Below are 19,366 nucleotides of genomic sequence, written 5' to 3'. Positions count from 1 at the left end.
GCATCATTTCTGCCTTTGTGTCTATACGTGCGCACCATCGGTGGAAAAACACTGTAGGATGCGGTTTAAGCTTTCGAATGACATTTCCCTGCTTTACAGGGGCAGAACTAGTTGTGATCGTATGCGATGCGTCGCGCTTGCTTCAGATTGAAACTCGTAGGAAAAAATTGTAAGACAGCCATTAGGCATATTCCCTTTTGTAAGATTAAACCATATCTCACTGAGTTTTGTGCCTGATAGTACATACGTACAGTCTTTGTGAAAATTTTGGGGGCCAAGCCGGAAATACGCAGGATGCAAAAAAAATAAATGTGCAAGCTTACGTCCCGAGCAAGGCTGACACTTTTTATGCAGCAAACTAGAGAAAGCACCTTTCTTTCCCACTGCCTTAAATATTTTTGTAACATGTAAAGGTAAAGCCGATTGTTTGAATTCTTCGTGGTCGAGGAGGCTTAGGATTGGCCCACAAAGTTTTGACAAAGGGTGCACGTATATATTAACAGCAAAACTATTTTCAAAACGGGCTTCATTCAGTCAGCCCCGAAATTTACACCTTGCTCCGAATCTCGAAAACCAGACGCAAAGTAGTCCTACATAAGATTGCTGTGCAGCTGGAAAGGCTAAAGAGTGCTCTCCTCAAGAGCGCCACTGGTACTATAGCGAAGTACTTCGCTGAAGAGAGGCGTGGTACATCCCATTTCGGAACATGAAATAGTGACCCTTGAAAGATTATTCTACCTTCCTCAGCGTAAAAGTTAGGTAACAGTGATGGTTTATTTATAAAATTCCCGCACCAAGGTAATAAGATGCAGAATGTGCAAAGCTGTTTGGCGCTCGATGAGAGCCTCCAATACGGGAGGTTGTTTCTCAGCAGGCGTAGTTGTACTCCGGTAAAGACAATGCAGCAGTAGTGACAGTTTTTTCGTTCTGCTTCTGTATGTTGTTCAAAGTGTTTTTATTTACTTATTTAAAATTCCTTACAGGCCCCTTTACAGGGCATTGAGTAAGGGGGGTAATTGGTGAAGTGTTACAGATCATATAAAATTAATTCTCGCGTTACAAAGCATAGCAGCACAATGAATTGCGACGAGGTGTGCAATATAAGTTGTAGTTAGCAGACGATAACACGAAAAAAGAAATGAATTTTCACAATAAATAAATAAATAAATAAATAAATAAATAAATAAATAAATAAATAAATAAATAAATAAATAAATAAATAAATAAATAAATAAATAAATAAATAAATAAATAAATAAATAAAAAAATAAATGTCACTGCTTAAAATGAAAATTCCGTGGTGCCGATTCCTGTGCTGGCAAATTTTGATCAGCTAGAATACGGTACAAACATGCCGAAAGTTTAGCATGAAAGAAATGCCGTGACCCTGATCCTTTCTGCACAGATGCGCTCAGCTAAAGTTCAACTGCGTGAAACCCAAGGAGATAAACGAATTAGTGAGGAGGTACGCGCGAGCGGCGTGGCTGACGTTGCAGTAGGCGGCTTATGATTGTTTAAAAGGCGGCCGCGTCACCTCGGCGCACGTTATGTGGGTGCTTGGGGATGTCACAGTTGCTCGGGGAACTCGTACATAATTTAACAACGTGTGGGTACGAGCTAGTTGGTTTTCCATAATAAGACTTCCAAGCACCAAAATATTTAGGCAAAGGACGTAAAGGACAGAGGCATGCGCTTCATAATACACGTACATAATATACGCTCCCCTCCAAAGAACATTCGATGAGTTGAAATATGTAAGCCTACTGCTCACGAACTGGTTCAGAAGAAGATGTCGCAAGATAAAAGAGGAAAGCGGTGCGCGAAAAGCCTTTTCATATTCACCAGCTTCTCTTTCTATCTCTCTCGTTAGTCTTTTTTTCATTTTTTTTTTTTTTGCGGGAACGGGTCTGAGCAGCGGTGACAGCTCATGACTTCCGCGACGGAGAAAATGCCACCCACCTTTCTTGTTTTGTTGATTATTTTCTGCACAAACACGCGGTTTTTTTCACTCACTTACTCTGGTTTATTTCACATGAGAGCCGTGTTCTTCCATATTTTTTTCCCGCTGAACTGTATGAAGTGCAGTACGAGGCTTAACGCGTTTCCATCGTTGAATAAGCTTCTATTTTAGCTTTATTTCTGTTACGATTTCACCCATCTCTGTGAGGCCTCGTCACATAAAAAGCCCACCAAGGACGCATTGACTATAGGGCAGGTTCACCCACAAAAAAAGAAAAAAAAAAAACTGGCGGCACGTGCGCACCTCCTGGTTGATTTGCAGCTTTGCCCTTTAGTTTGAGGATTTTTTTTTTTACTTCGCCCGTGACCGATATCCGGTGGCAATATCGTAAACAGATTCCTTCTTGTACATAATGTTCTTTGCACAGAATGTCCCGGTTTCCTGTATTTTACTCCGTTTCCCTGCTGAATATTCTTCGACTGCACCCGCATTTAATGTTTTACTGTACACACAACTTTGAATATACCTATTTGATTCCTTTTAGAACGTACGTATGACCGTAGCTGTTTTTATTTTTATTGCTGGCTTTCTTCCGCACTGCTTGAGTTCGGAAGCAACGTCTCGTAAATACTGCATTTTAAATCACCCCTGTTTCCCACGACAGCCCACGCATAATTTCTAGCGTGCAGTTTCACGTAGCTCTGACGGGTCCTTGTTGCATAAAGATTTCGTTCTTTTGGAACTATGTTCTGACCTTGAGAAACAAAAATACGTGCCCTTTCTGGCACTGTCGTTATATAAACAATACCAACACAGTATGTCTCCGGCATGGGGCCGTAAGTATTTTAATGCTTCGAAATTACGTGGTGTTCAACGGAATCGGAACTCGCGCTAACGGAATTGTACGTAACGCTTGCCCGGCGGCTCAGTCCACTGAGCCATGAGCGATACATCGATGGGGGTGACGCTAAAGTGGCCAGTTTAGTGTCATATCAATTATAAAAAGCTCGCATCTACCTATCATTCAAACACCGCTCGTCCGCTTTCTTCGCAACGTGACCATTTCTTGACGCACTCTTGCAGTAAGCCTTCTTATAGCCACATGATTAGCTTATAAACAGCAAGTGCATTTTATGATGGCAGAGCGCAATTTTATTTATATACATACAGCCAACTACGCAGCAATTCAAGGCAGGCACGCAAAAGGTGGATTGCTTGGAACAATTGAACATTTCACGTTCGGGAACAATTCCCCTGTACAAACATGCGTGGTTAATTGCCTTCATTAAAGGGAAGGGGCAACACTTGTAATTAATAAGAATGTTGCTTGGTCCCGAATACAAAGGGATATTAATAATGCGATAGCAATAAGCGGGTCATTGAGTGGAGGAGTGGGCACTTCGAAACGCGAGACGTCAATTTCCATTGGCTGCGACACGTTTCACAGCGCGTGCCTCAGAAATGAAAAGGTTGAAGAGGACCTCTACGTCAGTGTCGCATAAGATGTTTTCTGATTTTGGTTGGTTGGTGAAAACTTTACTGCGATGCTTTCTGATGTCCCGATTTTTATTTTTTTCGTTTTCAATCTAAGGCACGAGAATTTTAGAGGCCATTTACATTTCAAAGCGCCGGGTTTATCGTCCTATGGGCACATAATGCTTTCGCCTTCATAACCAGTAACCAGTGCTGGCTTGCAGCATGACGGAATTTAACCAAGGGGGAACGCGGCCACTGCGTCACACTAAAAATAACACGATGCACTTGGTCAGGTCGAAATGAAGCATCGACATTGGATGTTCAAGCACTTAGGATGTCGCAGCCAAATGCGAATTCCACCGAGGTTCCCTTCAACCGCTTCGAAATAATGCTTCCAATTTGAGCGCATTGGCACCACAGTTTTCTCTTTTCCATATCCGATTAGAGCGCGTGCCTGCGCGGCCCCTGATCTCCCCCTCCCCCCCCCCCCCCCCCCCGCCGAGGGGCCCACCTCCGGGAGTGTACGTGAAGGGCTTCTTGTCCTTGCTGTTGAGTGTTCCCACCAGCTGGGGCGGCAGGTAGCAGAAGGGCTGCGTTCCGTCCTGGGGACCCTGGGCGGCGAGCTGGGCGGGGTCGTAGCCTCCTCCTCCTCCCGGGGACCGCTGCGCAGCCTTTTCAGCCTCCTGCGGGGAGAGAGAGAGGGGGAGAGGGAAAGGAGGAGGTGATACTTGGAGTGGACCGGATGCTACCCCATCTGCCTTATACCTTACTACGTAATATTCAGAGCCTCATCAAGGCGGCATCAAAACTAGTGAAATGCGCAGCGAGAAATGAAAAAAAAAAAAAGCAAGGAAAAAAAGCAATGGTCTTGAAAAGAGGCTTGAGACGTACTGCCGTCGTATATCGTGAAAGCAACGAGAAATAAAGGCCCAAAGACGAGGCTCTCAGATATCTAATAAATAATATGGTATTTCATTTCATTTCACATTATTTCCTTAAAGACCTCTTGCGGGGTATTACATAAGTACATAAAAAATTGAGCAGAAAACAATAACTTGTCCTACGGTGAAAGGTGATTAGGGATACTCTTTGTGAAGGTGGAAGTACAAGAAATGGCGGGAATGTCTCTTGAAAGGTCATTCCAGGCAGCTGCTATGCGAGGAAAAAAATGATGCAGAAAAAGTAACGGTGCGTGCACGTGGGCGGGCAACTTGGAGGGGATGACCAGTGCGTTGAGAGATGTGCGCTGGGGGAACAAAATAAGGTGGCGTGCGCATCGAGCTATGGAAAAAAAAAAAAGTTATGAAATAAAGAAAGATGGCGATAACGCGGCGAAAGGAAGCTATAATGTATAATGTATAGCTGTGTAGTTATAGTGTATACTATAACATTGCTGTTGCTTCAATGAAGGGCGCTGGGAATGAAAACAACGAAAAAATTAAACATGTAATTAAACTGCAAAGCATCAATTTGCGCGCTCAGTTAAATTAATGTGAAACTATATGCTGGCAACTCTGCAATGGGATTAAGAAATAGCTGGGGACAATACAAGTCAGTGGGGCGCCTTTTATAGATATTTCCCCAGAAACAATTTAAGCGACTAAGCTATGCTGATGTCGGTGTAATTTAGTGTTGGGAGAAGGTCAGTTTTTCAAACTTTACAACTTTACAAGTTTATTTTTGATTAACTGCAAAGCTTTCGGCTGCTGGCTGGCCCTTCACGCGAGTCGAAAAACCGGTATTTTTTATCCTCATATGATAGGTCAATCAATCAATCAATCAATCACTCACTCACTCACTCAATCAATCAATCAATCAATCAATCAATCATCACTTTACCGGTGGTTTTTAACATGATTCAGCCAACTTGTGCCTAGAAATGACGGCGTATCGAAACTGAGTTCTTGCATGAACGTAGCCGGTCTAAACCTAACCAGCCCGTATAATAGCGCTCAATTATCGCGTTGATTCCTTTTTTGCAACTACGTCATGGCGTTGTTTGGGGAGAAGGCCACGCAACATCATCATACGTTATAGCTGCTCTTCATTTCTATCATTCCCTATGGCTGGCCTTGGCTTCCCGTCAAGCACCCCGAGGAGAAACGTTACCTCCCTACCGGCGCAATCACTTCTTTTTTTTTCGGTTGCGGAGATTAAGAAAAATGTTGCGTAAACACCGTTTCCGTTTCGGTAATTTTGTAGCCCAGTAAGTTCTGCTGATCAATGTGACAAAAATGCCGCCTCAGCTCTCGGTAAAAATTCCTCGGGGCACATAAGACCGCCTACGTTCTCTGAGGGCGAAAGCCTGGCGATACCACACAGTAAAATGATTTCCACCCTTTTTTTTCATAACAGCATTACTCCCCACAAAAAAGCAAAGAAAACCAACCCTTGAAAAGGTGCAATTAACGGTGAAACACCCTTTAAAAGGGTGTCTTCTTGTGTTTTTTCTCGGGTGTCGGGATGTTATAGACGACAGAACACCCGTGAACGTGTTCTCGATTGATTGATTGTGGGGTTTAACGCGCCGACGCAACGCAGCTCCGGATTAATTTTGACCATCTGGGGATCTTTAACGTGCGCCGAAATCTCGTACACACGGGCGTTTTTGCTTTTCGCCTCCATCAGAAAAGCGGCCGCCGCGGCCGGGAACCGAACCCGCGACCTCGTGCTCAGCAGCACAACGCCTTAGCCACTGAGCCACAGCGGCGGGTGTAAACGTGTTTTCTTTCGTTGTGAAACTTTTGTTGTGAAACTTTTTAAATCCCTTTACAGCATATCGACTTCTACTCAAATTCTAACGTGGTATTCGCGTCTTCCTTCGTCTTTTGGCGCGAATTACTCCACCGAGCACACTGGTGACACTTCACGAAACCGCTTTCACATCGCCGTGGCTGGGTTCTGTTAACATGCCTTACGTTCACACGACATGCGGCACGCACTAAGCTAACCCTCATTCTGCCGCTGGCAACGTGATGTGGTAGCGTAGTGGTAACGCAGTCGATTTGTATACATGGAAGACCCAGGCTAAATTCTCTTAAGGCGAGAGCCTTAGAAGCCTCATGAAACGCAAAAAGTGACCGTCACCGTTGCGCGGCATACCAATGGTATCAAAATGGCTGCCGCTGTAAAGAGAAAATAAATAAAAACCTTTTGTGGTTTGTGTAGGATTTGAACCATGGCCACTAGAGCAGGAGCCAAGCGCTTTAACCGCTGTGCTAGCCCGACAACGCGCTAGAATGGAGCAAGAATTAGACTGATGCGTGCCCCATGACAGGTGAACGTTACGGTACGTGAGCAGAAGAGGTGCTCGCGGAGGACAGCTCTGACTCTGGAGAAGTTGCCGCGTGAACTGCGGCTGGTGGGAGTACTTCCTGGCAAAAACAAATAAACGAAAGCGAAGAGACGCAAGCACGATGTACCATTAAAAAGGTCTGATGAGCGCTAGGCTTTCGTTTTCAAAGCACGTAAATAGACTTAAACACGTAAACGGACTCGTTAGCAGGAGGATGTTCTTAGGGCCTCCACTCAGTGAGAGGCATCTTTAGTCTTGATGACTTGGTGCTGGCTGGCCGTATAAATGTTTTAACTCATTGGCGATTTAGGGTTCCGCTTTTGGCACACTCACGTCTCAATATTCTCCTTGTGGTTTTGGCTTTGATCTGCCCGCGACTGTCCATAAAACAGTGTCGCGAAGGTGCAGACCATCCCACAGGATATTTGGAGGTATATTGCCACAGGCCGAGAAATAAGGCGAGAAAGATTTTCAATGTCGCAGGTATTTCACCCACCTGCTTCTGCCTCCATGTGGGGCCTCCGCCTCCCGAAGGCGGCGGTGGTGGCGGGGGAGGTGGAGGAGGCGGGGGCGGGCCACCAGGGCCTCCTCCGCCACTTTGCATTGGGGGTGGCGGTGGCGGTGGTGGTGGCCCAGCTGCCTGCTTTGGCGCCATCGACATTGACGCCATGGGAGGGGGTGGCGGAGGTGGGGTGGGCGGCTCATGACGGAACGGCCCACCACTTCCAAATGCACCAGGTGACGATGACGCTATTGGGGGTGGCGGTGGAGGATACGAGAAAGAGGGTTCTTCGTATGCCACTGTGGTGCTCGCCGGCGGGGTCACCATGCCACCCATCGTCTGCGCTGGAGGAGGTGGTATGTAGAAGGTTCCAGGACTGCGCCCACCAGCGGAAGGCGATGCGTTACCCTGGCGCCCACCCGGGGGAGGCGGGGGTGGTATCTGGAAGGTGTTGGGACTGTAGCCACCGCTAGACGGCGACGCCCTTCCTTGCCCAGGGGCTGGGGGCGGCGGTATGGCGAACGAGTTGGGGGTGGGCGACGACCCACCACCCGCAGATGGCGGCGGCGGAATGGGGAACTTGGGTGCGCCCGAGTTGAAGCGGCTGTTGGGCGACGCTGTCCTCTGGCCCCCAGACGGCGAGTGCCCACGCTGGGAGGGGAAGAGTGTGCCCGTGCTGCAGTACACTGCGGGCTCGGGGGTCTCGGGTGGCGGCGGCCAGGTTGGGGCAGACCACTGAGGGCTCGTCGGAGTACGATTGGCGGAGAAGGCCATCCTGTTGGGGTCAGCCGATCCACCTGGCGTCATGGGCATGTTTTGGCCAAAGGGGCCGCCCTGTTGCTGCCTGCGAAAAGAACGACGACAGCGTGTTATTTTCAGGAGAGGCGCAATTTCATCGTACGGCACAATACTTGCAAATGGAGTACTGAAAAACTAACCGATTACCCTGTTTGCTTAATCATTAGGGCGAAACACCTGGATCTCTATGTTTCATGGGACGTGGTAGGAACAGCAAAGCGCACAAAAAATCGGTGGTACAGAAAACCGGTGGAGTGCGTGCAGGAGAGCGCACGCCGGGAAAGGGAAACAGTAGCGCCGCAGGAGGGTTCGCAGAAAGGTTGACGGAGGGCACGCCGGGAAACGGAAACAGCAGCGCGCCAGGGGAGGGCTCTGACAATGGTTGACGGACCTTTGGATTTTCTAGACGCGCCTTGCATACATCCCCGCGTGGGCTCAGAGCTTCGTTCTACATCGCTATGGGTGACGACGCAGCACGCTCTCGTCGCGGGCGGCGAAGACTGAGAAAGTACGCCATCGCGGAAAAGCAAGGCGAAATTCTGCTCGTCGTAACCGTCATCGAGAGGAAGCGGCTATGAATTATGCTCCAGCAACGGCCCGATGTGAGCAACATGAAAGTTGAAGAGCAGATCAACAGAAGGTCCAACTGGGCTTTCGTCGTCATATCTTATGAAGTTTAAAGCATCCCCCGAAATTTGGCCTCGGTCGTCGTGGGGTGCGGACGTGTTTTTCGTTCGCTCCTGCGCGGCCGGGGCGGTATCGCGATTATGCCGGCCACGCGTCGCGAGCCATGGGTGTTTCGTTCGGGCGTCGAGCGCTCTGCTGCGTGGGGCCGTCGAGCGCCTGCTCCCGCTCGCCAGTAACCGCTTTACTACCACGAACATCACCCAGCAAGCTCCCCTCACTTCGGACCTCCGCGCACGACTCATCGCAGCACAGCCTTGCCTCTACGCTCCACCGTTCCCGTCGAGAACTTCTCCCGGACGCAGCATGACGCCAGGACCTGTGTTTGTGGTGTGTACTGTGCTCGGTGGCCCCCAGTGACTGTGGCAACGTTTCTTTTCCTCGCGGCGCCTCAACTTTTCTTTTTACCTATCTCCTTTTTCTCTACCCTATCCTATTCATCCCCTTCTATATTCCCTACCCCCCGGACTGGGTTGTATGCCGGTGAGCCCCCAGCTGGGCTCAATAATATCCCCAGTCCATTTTCTTTTCCTTTTCCATAGAACCACCTACTACTACTCCTCATTGCGTTTGTTTGTAGCCTGCATCACCACCACCACCTACCCCGCCGTTGTAAATCCCGCCCAGCGGAGGCACCGTATACGCCATGCATCTTGTAAGGGAGTCTCCACTAACCCGAACGCTTACCTTTAATACCCAACCCCCATACGAACAGTTGGCGGAACAGCTGGCCTGCGCCGACCTCTCCTCCGAGCGTGGCCTGGTGCAGAGTGCCGAGTAGCCAGCACAGGCCAGGGTAGACCGTACAAGAGGAAACTCCCCACCAGGATGGTGCCTAGGCTTCAGCTTCCGAGGCACGCCTTGATAAAGCGTATTCCTCCTCCCCCACATATCTTGAGTGGACAATCGAATCAGCATAAACTGAGCTCCACGGATAAGGTTAAAATGCCCTTCTATGACTCGTTGAAAACTACAAGCGATGAGTAATATTCAGTATTTCCATATCCCCCAAATAAGAGCCCGCCGTAATGCTGCTTCGTGCTTTGTTACGCAAGCTGCCTGCATCGCTGTTTAATGCATGAAATTTCATGATCCTTTAATGAAGTGTTTAGAGAAGCCCTGAAACAGATTATTCTGCCCCTAAATGATACCAGTTTAAAATATTCAAAAATTCAGATAAAATTGTCGAAAAATAATTTCAGTAGCGAAATAAATGTACTGTGGGGTCGGTCATATGACTTCTCCTTTATTGCATTGCAGTCTATTTGCGAATGAAGACTTTCCAGAGAACAGATACTCTCATCACTGGGCCTCCTCGATTATCAGTCCCGTATTTTCCGCGGACCGCCCGAGACGCGATCCGGCGCTAGATTTTCCCATGTATTCCTATGTGACTTCCGGTGGGAGGGCAGTCTTCGGACTGCCCGCGGACCGTCCAGGACTGGTAAATCAAAGAGACCCATTAAAGGAGTACTGACACGAAATTTCAAAGCCGAGATAACTATGTAAAAGACTTCCTTTGTATATGAAGATATCTCCCAGCAAGTGTGAATAGTAACCGTTCAGTATGACATATTTTAAATCGATTTTAATCTTAGCGCGCACGACAAAGCTCAGAACGGATACCCTTTCGCAATAGGCATCAAGGCTGCCGTGGCGAGGTCAACACGCTGGCTGCAGTTGGCGCGCACTGCTCCGGCGCTTGTATAACGTGACGGATTTGGGACTAATGTCAGGCTGCCCGTGCGCGTGGAGAGGTGGAGACCACTGCCGGCCTGGACGCGCGACGCGACAAGAACAGAGACGTCACGAGCGCCCTCCTGTCATGGCGGCCGCCTCGGTGTTTGTTTTGTCAAAGCCGAAACTGACACGAAAAATCCAGGCTCTAAATAATTAGTTACGCTGCGACCGACCGTTTAATGTGCCATTCTATGATTAGTGGGCTGGTAGGCACCCATAACAGCGAAAAAAAAACGTAACACAAAAATTTCTTGTCAGTACTCTTTTAAAGGGACGCAAAATATTATTGCCGTGTTGGGCTCAGTTGTGGTAGATTTCAGGCAGTGATGTATCCCGTGTCAACCCTAAAACTGATCAAGCAAAAAAAAAAAAAAATACTTAAAATTCCGTAACCTCTCAGACTTTGCGCCTGTATCGCGGGTCTTGTTTGTGGTCAGCGGTGATTTCCAACATGACATTGTACGAAGTTAAAAACCGTTTGACATACCAAATGCACACACTCGCTATTGCGGTGTGAAATTTATTGATATTATTAGGACGTTAATTGAACGAGTGTGTCGCGAGAGAGTGTGAGAGAGCATGAGTGAGAAGAACGTGTTTGGGCCGGAGAAAAAAAGGAAAAAAAAGAAAGGCAGGTTGCATATTCTCGGCGCAGAAAGCCTCGAGCTGTCGCCGCTGCTCGGGCCCGTGGAGTCAAGTGTTGGTGACCTTCAGGCCGCCAGCTGGTCCTCTCTCACTCGCACTGCTCCAGGGATGGGGAAGAGATGGGTGTTGGGCGGTAGGGGCATTCCCACACGAGCTGGTATGTAGTGCAAGGAGCTTCACAAAACGGGCACTATTGGCTGGGGGAGATGTAATAGAGAATGCGGGGTGTTTAAGTAAGTTCCGGTAGGGAGACCGCGCCAAATGCGGGCGTTGTGAGGAGGCGGCTGCGTCGGTACCGGTATGCAATTCTATTGCAGCTGGTGGGAACGGGTTGAACGAGAGGGAGTACGGCCGAGAGAGAAAAGGAATTTGATAAGATGAAGGTTGATACGCTTCTTCATTTCTTGGTTGGATTGTGGAAGTGGGATTTAGGTGAGGGATGGGCTCCTAGTTTAGAAACCCTAACCTTTGGTATTGTTCCCGATACAAGAAGCCAATCTCACACATTGAGATTTGGTAGCATCCTCGTTTTTTAGCGTCGCTAAAACTTCCTGTTCCTGGAGCCCTCTTAAAGAACTACGTCGGTTTGCATTGACGCACTGCGTGCCACAGTAGAGCAATTTTTTTTGCCTCGTGATTTTGACGTGCGCCATATGAAGGAGACGTAATAAAGGAAAGAGGAAAGGAGGTAGAAAAGTAAGGAAAGGAGAAGGATAGGAAAGCCGGTGATAGGTAGGCAAACAAGAGTGGTGTGTTGGAGTAAATCTGAACGAACAGTAAGGCGCGACAACGTACGATTTGCTTGCAAAATATGATCTACGCTGTCACATTAGGTAATCCGAACGTAATGCTTGCATCAACGAACGCAACGCCAGAAACCTAATTTTTCAGGTCTAATCGTACGCTCGCTTTTGTAATTGGGTTGCTTTGCCCGTGTGATTGCATCGATTGGTTTTTAAGATGTGTCATGATGAAGCAAGCCAACAGGCGGTTTAACGATAGTTATTCTACAGCGCCAATAACTGCCTTGTGGGCATTTATGGCCTTTCTTGATAGAGATGGAGACAACAATGACACCAACAATAAAGCCAGAATATAGAGTCATTCTTTGCCCACTTTTCTAGGCGAATGAATGTGTCGTAACTGTGATCTCTTTTTCTCGTAATTTACCGGTCCCATAGGTCAATCCGCCTTTATCTGTTTCCCTTGTTTTAATTTCATGTATTCAACGCGATGTGTATAATCACGTGGTAAACCCGGTAAGCTCATTATTTTTACTCGTATTAGCTCTTTTCATGCTTCAGGACGCTGTTTGTTTCTTTATCTATACTTACTTGTGAAAAGGCCAGCGACAAGTTAAACCAATGGCACTTTTATTGTTACTCCAGAGTGCCGAAACGGAACCTAACCGAACCGAAAGCCGGAACCGGACCGGTATTTCTCCCGGAACTGAACATGAACCCGAACCGTTATTTTTTGAGCTCGCTGAAGCCGAACCGGAATTGAACCAAAAAAAATAAATAACTGTTACCCGTGCACGCCGAAACAGGTCGACACTCCCCGCCACCCCCCCCCCCCCCACACACACACACACACCCAAACTTAATTTCTGTTCTTGATAATACGCGGTCAATGTCATTCAGGGCTTTTCTCTTCCACGCGAGATCAACTTCGCCTGTCCCGCACTTTTCCCCTTAAGAGCAGTCACAACACTGTCAGCTCTTTATACGCGGTCGCAACGTGAGGAAATGTACGCCCGGCAGTGTTTCAATGGTATGCTGCTGCTGGTCGCGCGTGCAGAGTGCAAGGCTGAATAAGACACACTTTCGGTATCCTGCAGGCGATATGAAACGTCTACTTTGCCCTTCCGTCGCTGTGACGATATAGGAGGAATCAGTGTGCAGATTGTTGCAATGCGCAAAGCTGGAGTTCCACACCATAAAAGTTCCTCCTTGCTAAATTTCATAATTTTCTCGGAGGGGTCCCACACATGAAAAATGTAAATACTTGACAGTTGTTACTCGCAGGAATCACTCAGTAGTTGAGCCACTGGCGAGGATGTATGTTCGATTGCCGTCCCCGGCCGCTGCTTTTGTGATATTGACGAAAACTAAAAACGTGTTTGTCGATATTGCGACGCTGGTTAAAGATTTCCAGTTTCTCAAAGTTTTTCTGCCGCCATGCAATATACGGTGCACCACATAGCACAGGGTGTCAAACGCGCAAATTTTTTACCGAATGGGTTAACACGGACAAACAAAAAGAAAAAAAAACATATCCCTCAGGCTTAAATTATTCCGCGTAGAGTTCATAGAGGAATAGTTTCTGCTCTTTTTTGTTGCCTTCAGCCATCGCACAAACAGAAAATAAAGTGGTGTATTGCTCTCTAGACGACCCTCCTTTGTCCGACCGTTCCCATAACTATAAACTTGCCGTCATCACGAAGGCAGCGAGTGCCGCGGGGCCTCGTACAATAGTTAGTTGATCAGGACACGTTGAGCGGATAAGTTTGGACGACCATTTGCCCTCTTACGTTGACGTCAGAACTTTGTTACAAACCATTCTAGTATGTCACCGCCATACAGCCAACAATATCATACCTTGTGCTTTGTAGCTACAAAACTACACATATAATGCAGCATGTTCTTTCGGCATATGATAAAGAACAACATTGGCGATTTGTGAAACTTAAAAAAAATCCAAGATGCCGTTTTTCTATTGACTTCAATATTAGAGCGAAATCCGCCGCGGTGGCTCAGTGGCTACGGCGTTGTACCGCTGAGCACGAGGACGCGGGTTCGATTCCCGGCCGCGGCGGCCGCTTTTCTGATAGAGGCGAAAAGCGAAAACGCCCTGTGCTCGAGATTTCGGCGCACGTTAAAGATCCCCAGGTGGTCAAAGTTGATCCGGAGCCCTCCACTACGACGCGCCTCATCGCCTGTGTAGCACCGGCGCGTTAAAGCCCGCAGTCAATCAATCAATCAATCAATCAATCAATCAATCAATCAATCAATCAATCAATCAATCAATCAATCAATCAATCAATCAATCAATCAATCAATCAATCAATCAATAATCAATCAATCAATCAATCAAAATTACATCAAAATTTTGGTTTGAATGCAATGCTGAGCATTTTTCAAATAAATCGACCATTCTACATAAACTAGGATCCGGAAGAAAATTAGAAAATTATGGGTGAATAATAATAAGGAATTGAACTCCCTAGCTTGACAAGATGCAAAAAAGCGGGACCTAACATTTTGTCAATTTCTGAAGATAGGCCATGATTTTTATTTTAATTCTAGAAAGTTCCTATCCTAAATCAAAAAAAAAAATTACTTAACTCCTTTAAAGGTGTGCATTGCCTCGAGAGATGTAGGCCTGTGGAGATTGCGGCAATAGTTTGTGTTTTACACAAGGAAAGTTTCGAATTTTGAGCGAGCGATCCATCCAACGTGCATGCGACCCAAAGCCTGCGATTTTCTTAGAGAGGGAAAGTTTCTTTCCTAGAAAATAACTTCTCATTACTTACAAGTTGTGTGAAGGAGTTATCTGCAAATTTTCCGTCGAAATAAAAACGTCGAGGAGGCACACTTGTCCCATCTCTCTCGAAAATACTTCAAACTATATTCCCTGGGACGACGTAAGGGCTGCTCGAGCAAAGTACTGTTGAATCGCTATCACTTCTTTCGTTTTACCTTATATCTGTCCCGATTGCTTCAAGCTTGTCCTTGAAAACTCGCCATTTTTACTGTGAAAAAGCAGTACTTTGAATTTTTGTTTATATTTTGTGTTTATGGTCGCTCTAAACTAGAAAACATTTTTTCTCTCTTCGCTGATAGCTCAACGCATCGAATCAATGCGCGAACCGGTTCAAGCTTCCGAACCGGTTCGGCCCCATGATTTGTCAAAGCGGAACTATACCGGAACGAAATGAATCCATGCGAACCCGAACAGGTATTTCAGTCTGCTAGCAATAATCCAGTTTATGCTTCTATGCCATCAAAGCAACGTTAAGCTGCGAGTTTTTACTTTCCTTGCTATAAGAGAAAACCTCTCGCACAGTTTAAACACCACCCCATTTTATAAGAATACCTCATTTAAAAGAACATTTATGAGGGTGTCACTCATAAGGACCAATTTTAGGAGAGCACGTCATGTGCGTAAGCGACCACCATTCGCCATTTCTTTCTCTTTCATTCCCCTCAGTTTCGTAATCTTCGGGACTTTTTCTCTCGATACACATCCCGCCCCTTCTCTCTTAGCCAATGAATTCGCGTGAAGTTTGTCGGCGCTGCTAGAATCATTGTATATCTACCTCGGAGCGCCATCTTTCAGAAATTCGAACGCCTGTTATAAGGAAATTCATATCCGTCAAAAACAAAATGCAAGAATAAAACCAACAATTACACTGGTCACAAAAAATCAGCTTCCATCTGGACCTTACGCGACAAAAATTTCAAAACTGAGAATGTTGGCAACAAAAAGTTTGCTTCGTTGTATTTCCATGGCCACAGAAGTACCAGCAAAAAAAAAAAAAAAAAAAAAAAAAAAAAAAATCCCGAGTTTGCGATGGGTGTGAAGTCGTTTGCCTACTCGCGGGATTCTTCCTTTATTGTGGCTTAGGGCAAATGTTGAAATAAAATCATACCCGGTAAGATAATACCCTGAGTATGTTGCATGATTATACATGCACTCAGAACAGTTTGGAGTAATGATTTGCTTTGAGCGAGTCTGTCCGGCATAGCCACATCAGGCATTGTGATTTACACGCAGGGTGCAGAAGAATCCCACAAGACCTAAACTTGTCCGGGTGCTTCTCCCGACTGATGCTTCTCCCGTAGTAGCTTATCTGCTGAACATTAGAAGCCACATTATTGAAATCCTCATCTCGCTGGGAAACTCGGGCATTGGGTATATATATTAAGATGTTAAGATTTCCTCCTTTGTCTAAACTGTATCAACATATTGCGAATTAGCTTCCAACAATAGCTCTCCAGACGCAAGCTGGGGCTGGAATAAGCACCACTGCTGGTGCTGTTTTAGACGCCATTATTCTGATATCGGAAACTTCTCACGCGGGAGCGGCAGGCAGCGGGTTACGAGAAGGAGAATGCGGGTGTTGTGGCCGCCACATCCCTGCCAGACTGGCCGTCCTGACGCCTCACAGGAAGAAAGAAGTCGAAGACGAGGACACTCCCCAAGGCTGGTAGGTCAACGTTTGGGCGTGTCTTCCATCCGATTTACGAAGTTTCCCCCCGCCAGCCAGCTCATCCTATTGTTTAAAAATATTTTCAAAAACAAACACGGCTCACTGTGGCCTAGCTTGTGGCGTAGCAAACTCGCTTCTCTGTGGCCTAGCTTGTGGCGTAGTTCGAGCCTGCACACCCCGAGAACGGATAGACATGCATCGTTTACCCCGAGCTAGAAGCAACGCTGCGGCCGACAGGATCTGTCATAGCTCCAGTGCTTAAACGAGCTGTGTAGCGATGGTGCGCCGAGAAGCGCGCAAAAGACGATACAGAAGACGAGCGGAGAATTGACTGCACGCAGAAAGCACCGTGAATGCAGCGGCGTGCCAGACGCCCGTGCGAGCATTTATAGCCGCCCCACCGCCAAGTTCGAGGCACAGGCCGGGCCACTGGGTTAATGCGAAGAAGAGCGGCGCTTTGTTGCTATGTTTTTGACTGCCCCGGGCGGTTTGGACCTCACTCAAAGCACCGAGAACAGTGGCAGCGCCAGAGCACAGTCTCGTCCGCGGCTTGAGACTGCGAGGCTAAAAATACAGCTCCGGGCTGAGTAAGAAGCCTGGCGCACATACTCGCGTGAAGCCGTGCGTTCCGGCCATGCCCCTTATCTGCGGGTGTGGGAGGCGTAGACAACGCCTCGAGAACCCACGACTGGTTAGCAGGCCGTTCCCTCACGCGTTTACGTGATTTACACTCGTCGGCGTATGAAGGCAAACAAGCTTCTCAAAGCAGTTTCAGCGCATCTCGAATCAACCCTTGAACTGATCCCGGGGTCACAGAAGGTCACAAAAAAAGCCGACACCATTTATAAACTACAATACAGCTACCACCACAACAGCTTCCACTGCCATGGTGGAACACCCACAGCTACTGCTGAGGGGAGGGACGGTGAGGGAGATAGAAACATAGATATATTAGTTTTTTTCTTGGTAAGATGACAAGTGATCACCCCGTTTAAAAGGGGATAGCACTAGCAATCAATCAATCAAAGAGATTTCATGAAAGAGACACCGAGGGAGAGGGACAAGCGTGTTGCTCCTCGTCGTGTTCCATCCCCTCACCGTCCACATCGCCTGTGACGTCACGGGCCCCTGTGGAAAAGGGTAGGGAGGGGACAGGAGAAATGAGGTACACTGCTACTCTTACAAACAAGACCTTACAATCTAGCATTTCGTATGACTCGTGAGACCCGAATCAGTGCACTAAACGCGCTAATCCACAGTTGTAGAGGGCACTACAGTGGTTATTGTTTTGGGCCAGAAGCGTCCTAAACCAGGAAGAAAACTGCTTGTGCTGCGGTACCTGACCATATAGAAGTAGGGACCTGGAGTCGATAGGGAATACCGAACTGTATGGAAGGCCTATTGGCGCCTCATGATTGAGATCTGTTACGTAACGGTTCGTGTTCATTCGCTGCGCCGTAAAATAATTTCATAGGTGTCCCAATCTCAAAGGCATTGATTGTAGTTGGGAAAAGACTTTAAAACGGGCTTACAGGCATTTTCAACAGACCTCCCCTTTATCGCTGCGACGGGTGAGCGGGGCTGTACTTTGTGGCATTCGAAAGGTCAACAAAATAAAACGAAAGGTATGGCCCAGATAACCCGATCTATGGGAAAAATTGTCGGGCTCAAGAGAAAAAAGTGGAGAAAGTCACTGTACAATGAGGTCATCAAGCCAGATTTGATTGTTGTACTCCCACAAAACTACTGCTAGGTGTACCATTCAGTTCAAATATTCAAGAATTTTGATTTTGGCGGCGAAAACTTTGTCAATACTCAGTGCTAATGCCCAATTGTTGCTTCGTGGCAAAAACATGCAATGTGAAGATTGTACTCGATAAAAGACGGCAGGCACAGCGCTAATCACGGGTACATATCAACCAGCCACATAGTTTCATGCTTACTGCGTACTTTAAAAGGGAACTTGGCTTTCACATTTCTAACATGCCCCCGCGGACTGGCGGAGTGTGAGTAGAGTATGTCGGACGGTAGAGCGGCCAGTTGTGGGTAACTCTCGTCGTCGCAGCGTATATAGGCTTCCAAATTCTGTCATCGGTGCCGCGCTTGCTTTAGGCATGGCAGATGTCCGGGCCCATGACACTTGCCATGGCGTTGTCGAAGATATGCGGGGCTCCCTTGTAAAGAAGCCAGTCCCGGTCACGCCATTCTACTCGCGGAAAACCGACGGCAGCTTCTGGCTGCCGTTGCGCTGACAGTCCGCATTGGCGGAGAACAACAACTTTGCACTGAAAGTCCGGTGCTGTCTGCCCAGAAGCTTGCAACTGGGCGCACAGGGATTCCAGGTCACGCCTTTCTTCTTGCGCACTACCGGCGATAGCTCCCCGTTGCCGTTGTTCTTGCACGACTCAATGTCAGAACTTAAATATTTTTATAGAAAGTAACGCGCCCTTTGTTCAGATACTTGGGCATGCCCAGGCTATGGGCATGCTCCTGGCGTCTTAGCAGGGACTCCTTGTCGCTGTTAGGACGTTATCCATTCTGTTGGACTGAAGCGCTTCCAATGGGAGTGCCCCCGCTGCTATCGACGGGGTATTCCACCTTCCTCGCCACCATTGACAAGAAAACGGTGCCAGAGGGCCAGAAATGAAAATGTTTAGCAGATTTTTTGTCTTTCGCTTGCTCCTTGAACTTGTTTCATCTTTAATTCCATCCTCTCTCTAAAACGCATGGCAGGCTGCTAAGCAATCCCTGGTCCCTTATTTATTCTGGTGTCCGACATAGCCTGAGTGATTTGCCGTGATTGCCGCTAGCGTCCAGGTTTGGTTTCTGGTTGGAAATAAAGGAAAGAAAAAAAGGAAGTGCACCGGGGATATCATTGAGCTCGGCAGGGAGCTCACCTGAATACAACCCAGCGAAGGAGAGGGGCAGTAGAGAGGGAGTGAAAGGATAGAGCAGAGTGTTAAAGAGATAGGGAAAGAGAGAAGAAATAATAAAGGATGGGTCTGAGTGATGCTAGCACACACGTCAGTAGCTCGCCAGTCCGAGCTACAG

The 19,366-nt window shown here is 47.5% G+C and overlaps 1 protein-coding gene across 3 annotated transcripts in view; it reads right to left on the bottom strand.

The window, feature by feature from the left end:
* Positions 1–19,366, bottom strand: part of LOC144145292 (uncharacterized) — a 165,982-nt gene that overhangs the window by 53,985 nt on the left and 92,631 nt on the right. For all 3 annotated transcript variants that reach the window (XM_077676844.1, XM_077676853.1, XM_077676861.1), the window contains exons 2-3: positions 7,228–8,077; positions 3,948–4,119 (exon numbers count right to left, since the gene is read on the bottom strand). In XM_077676844.1, the coding sequence (XP_077532970.1) occupies positions 3,948–4,119; positions 7,228–8,077 (1,022 nt within the window). The remainder of the gene's footprint in view (positions 1–3,947; positions 4,120–7,227; positions 8,078–19,366) is intronic.

This window comes from Haemaphysalis longicornis, unplaced genomic scaffold, assembly GCF_048455015.1.
Source record: "Haemaphysalis longicornis isolate Haplotype H1 unplaced genomic scaffold, Haemaphysalis longicornis Haplotype H1 scaffold_1, whole genome shotgun sequence".
NCBI lineage: Eukaryota > Metazoa > Arthropoda > Arachnida > Ixodida > Ixodidae > Haemaphysalis > Haemaphysalis longicornis.
The sequence above is the reverse complement of the archived record's forward strand: the minus strand, read 5'-3'. Positions and strand labels throughout refer to the sequence as shown.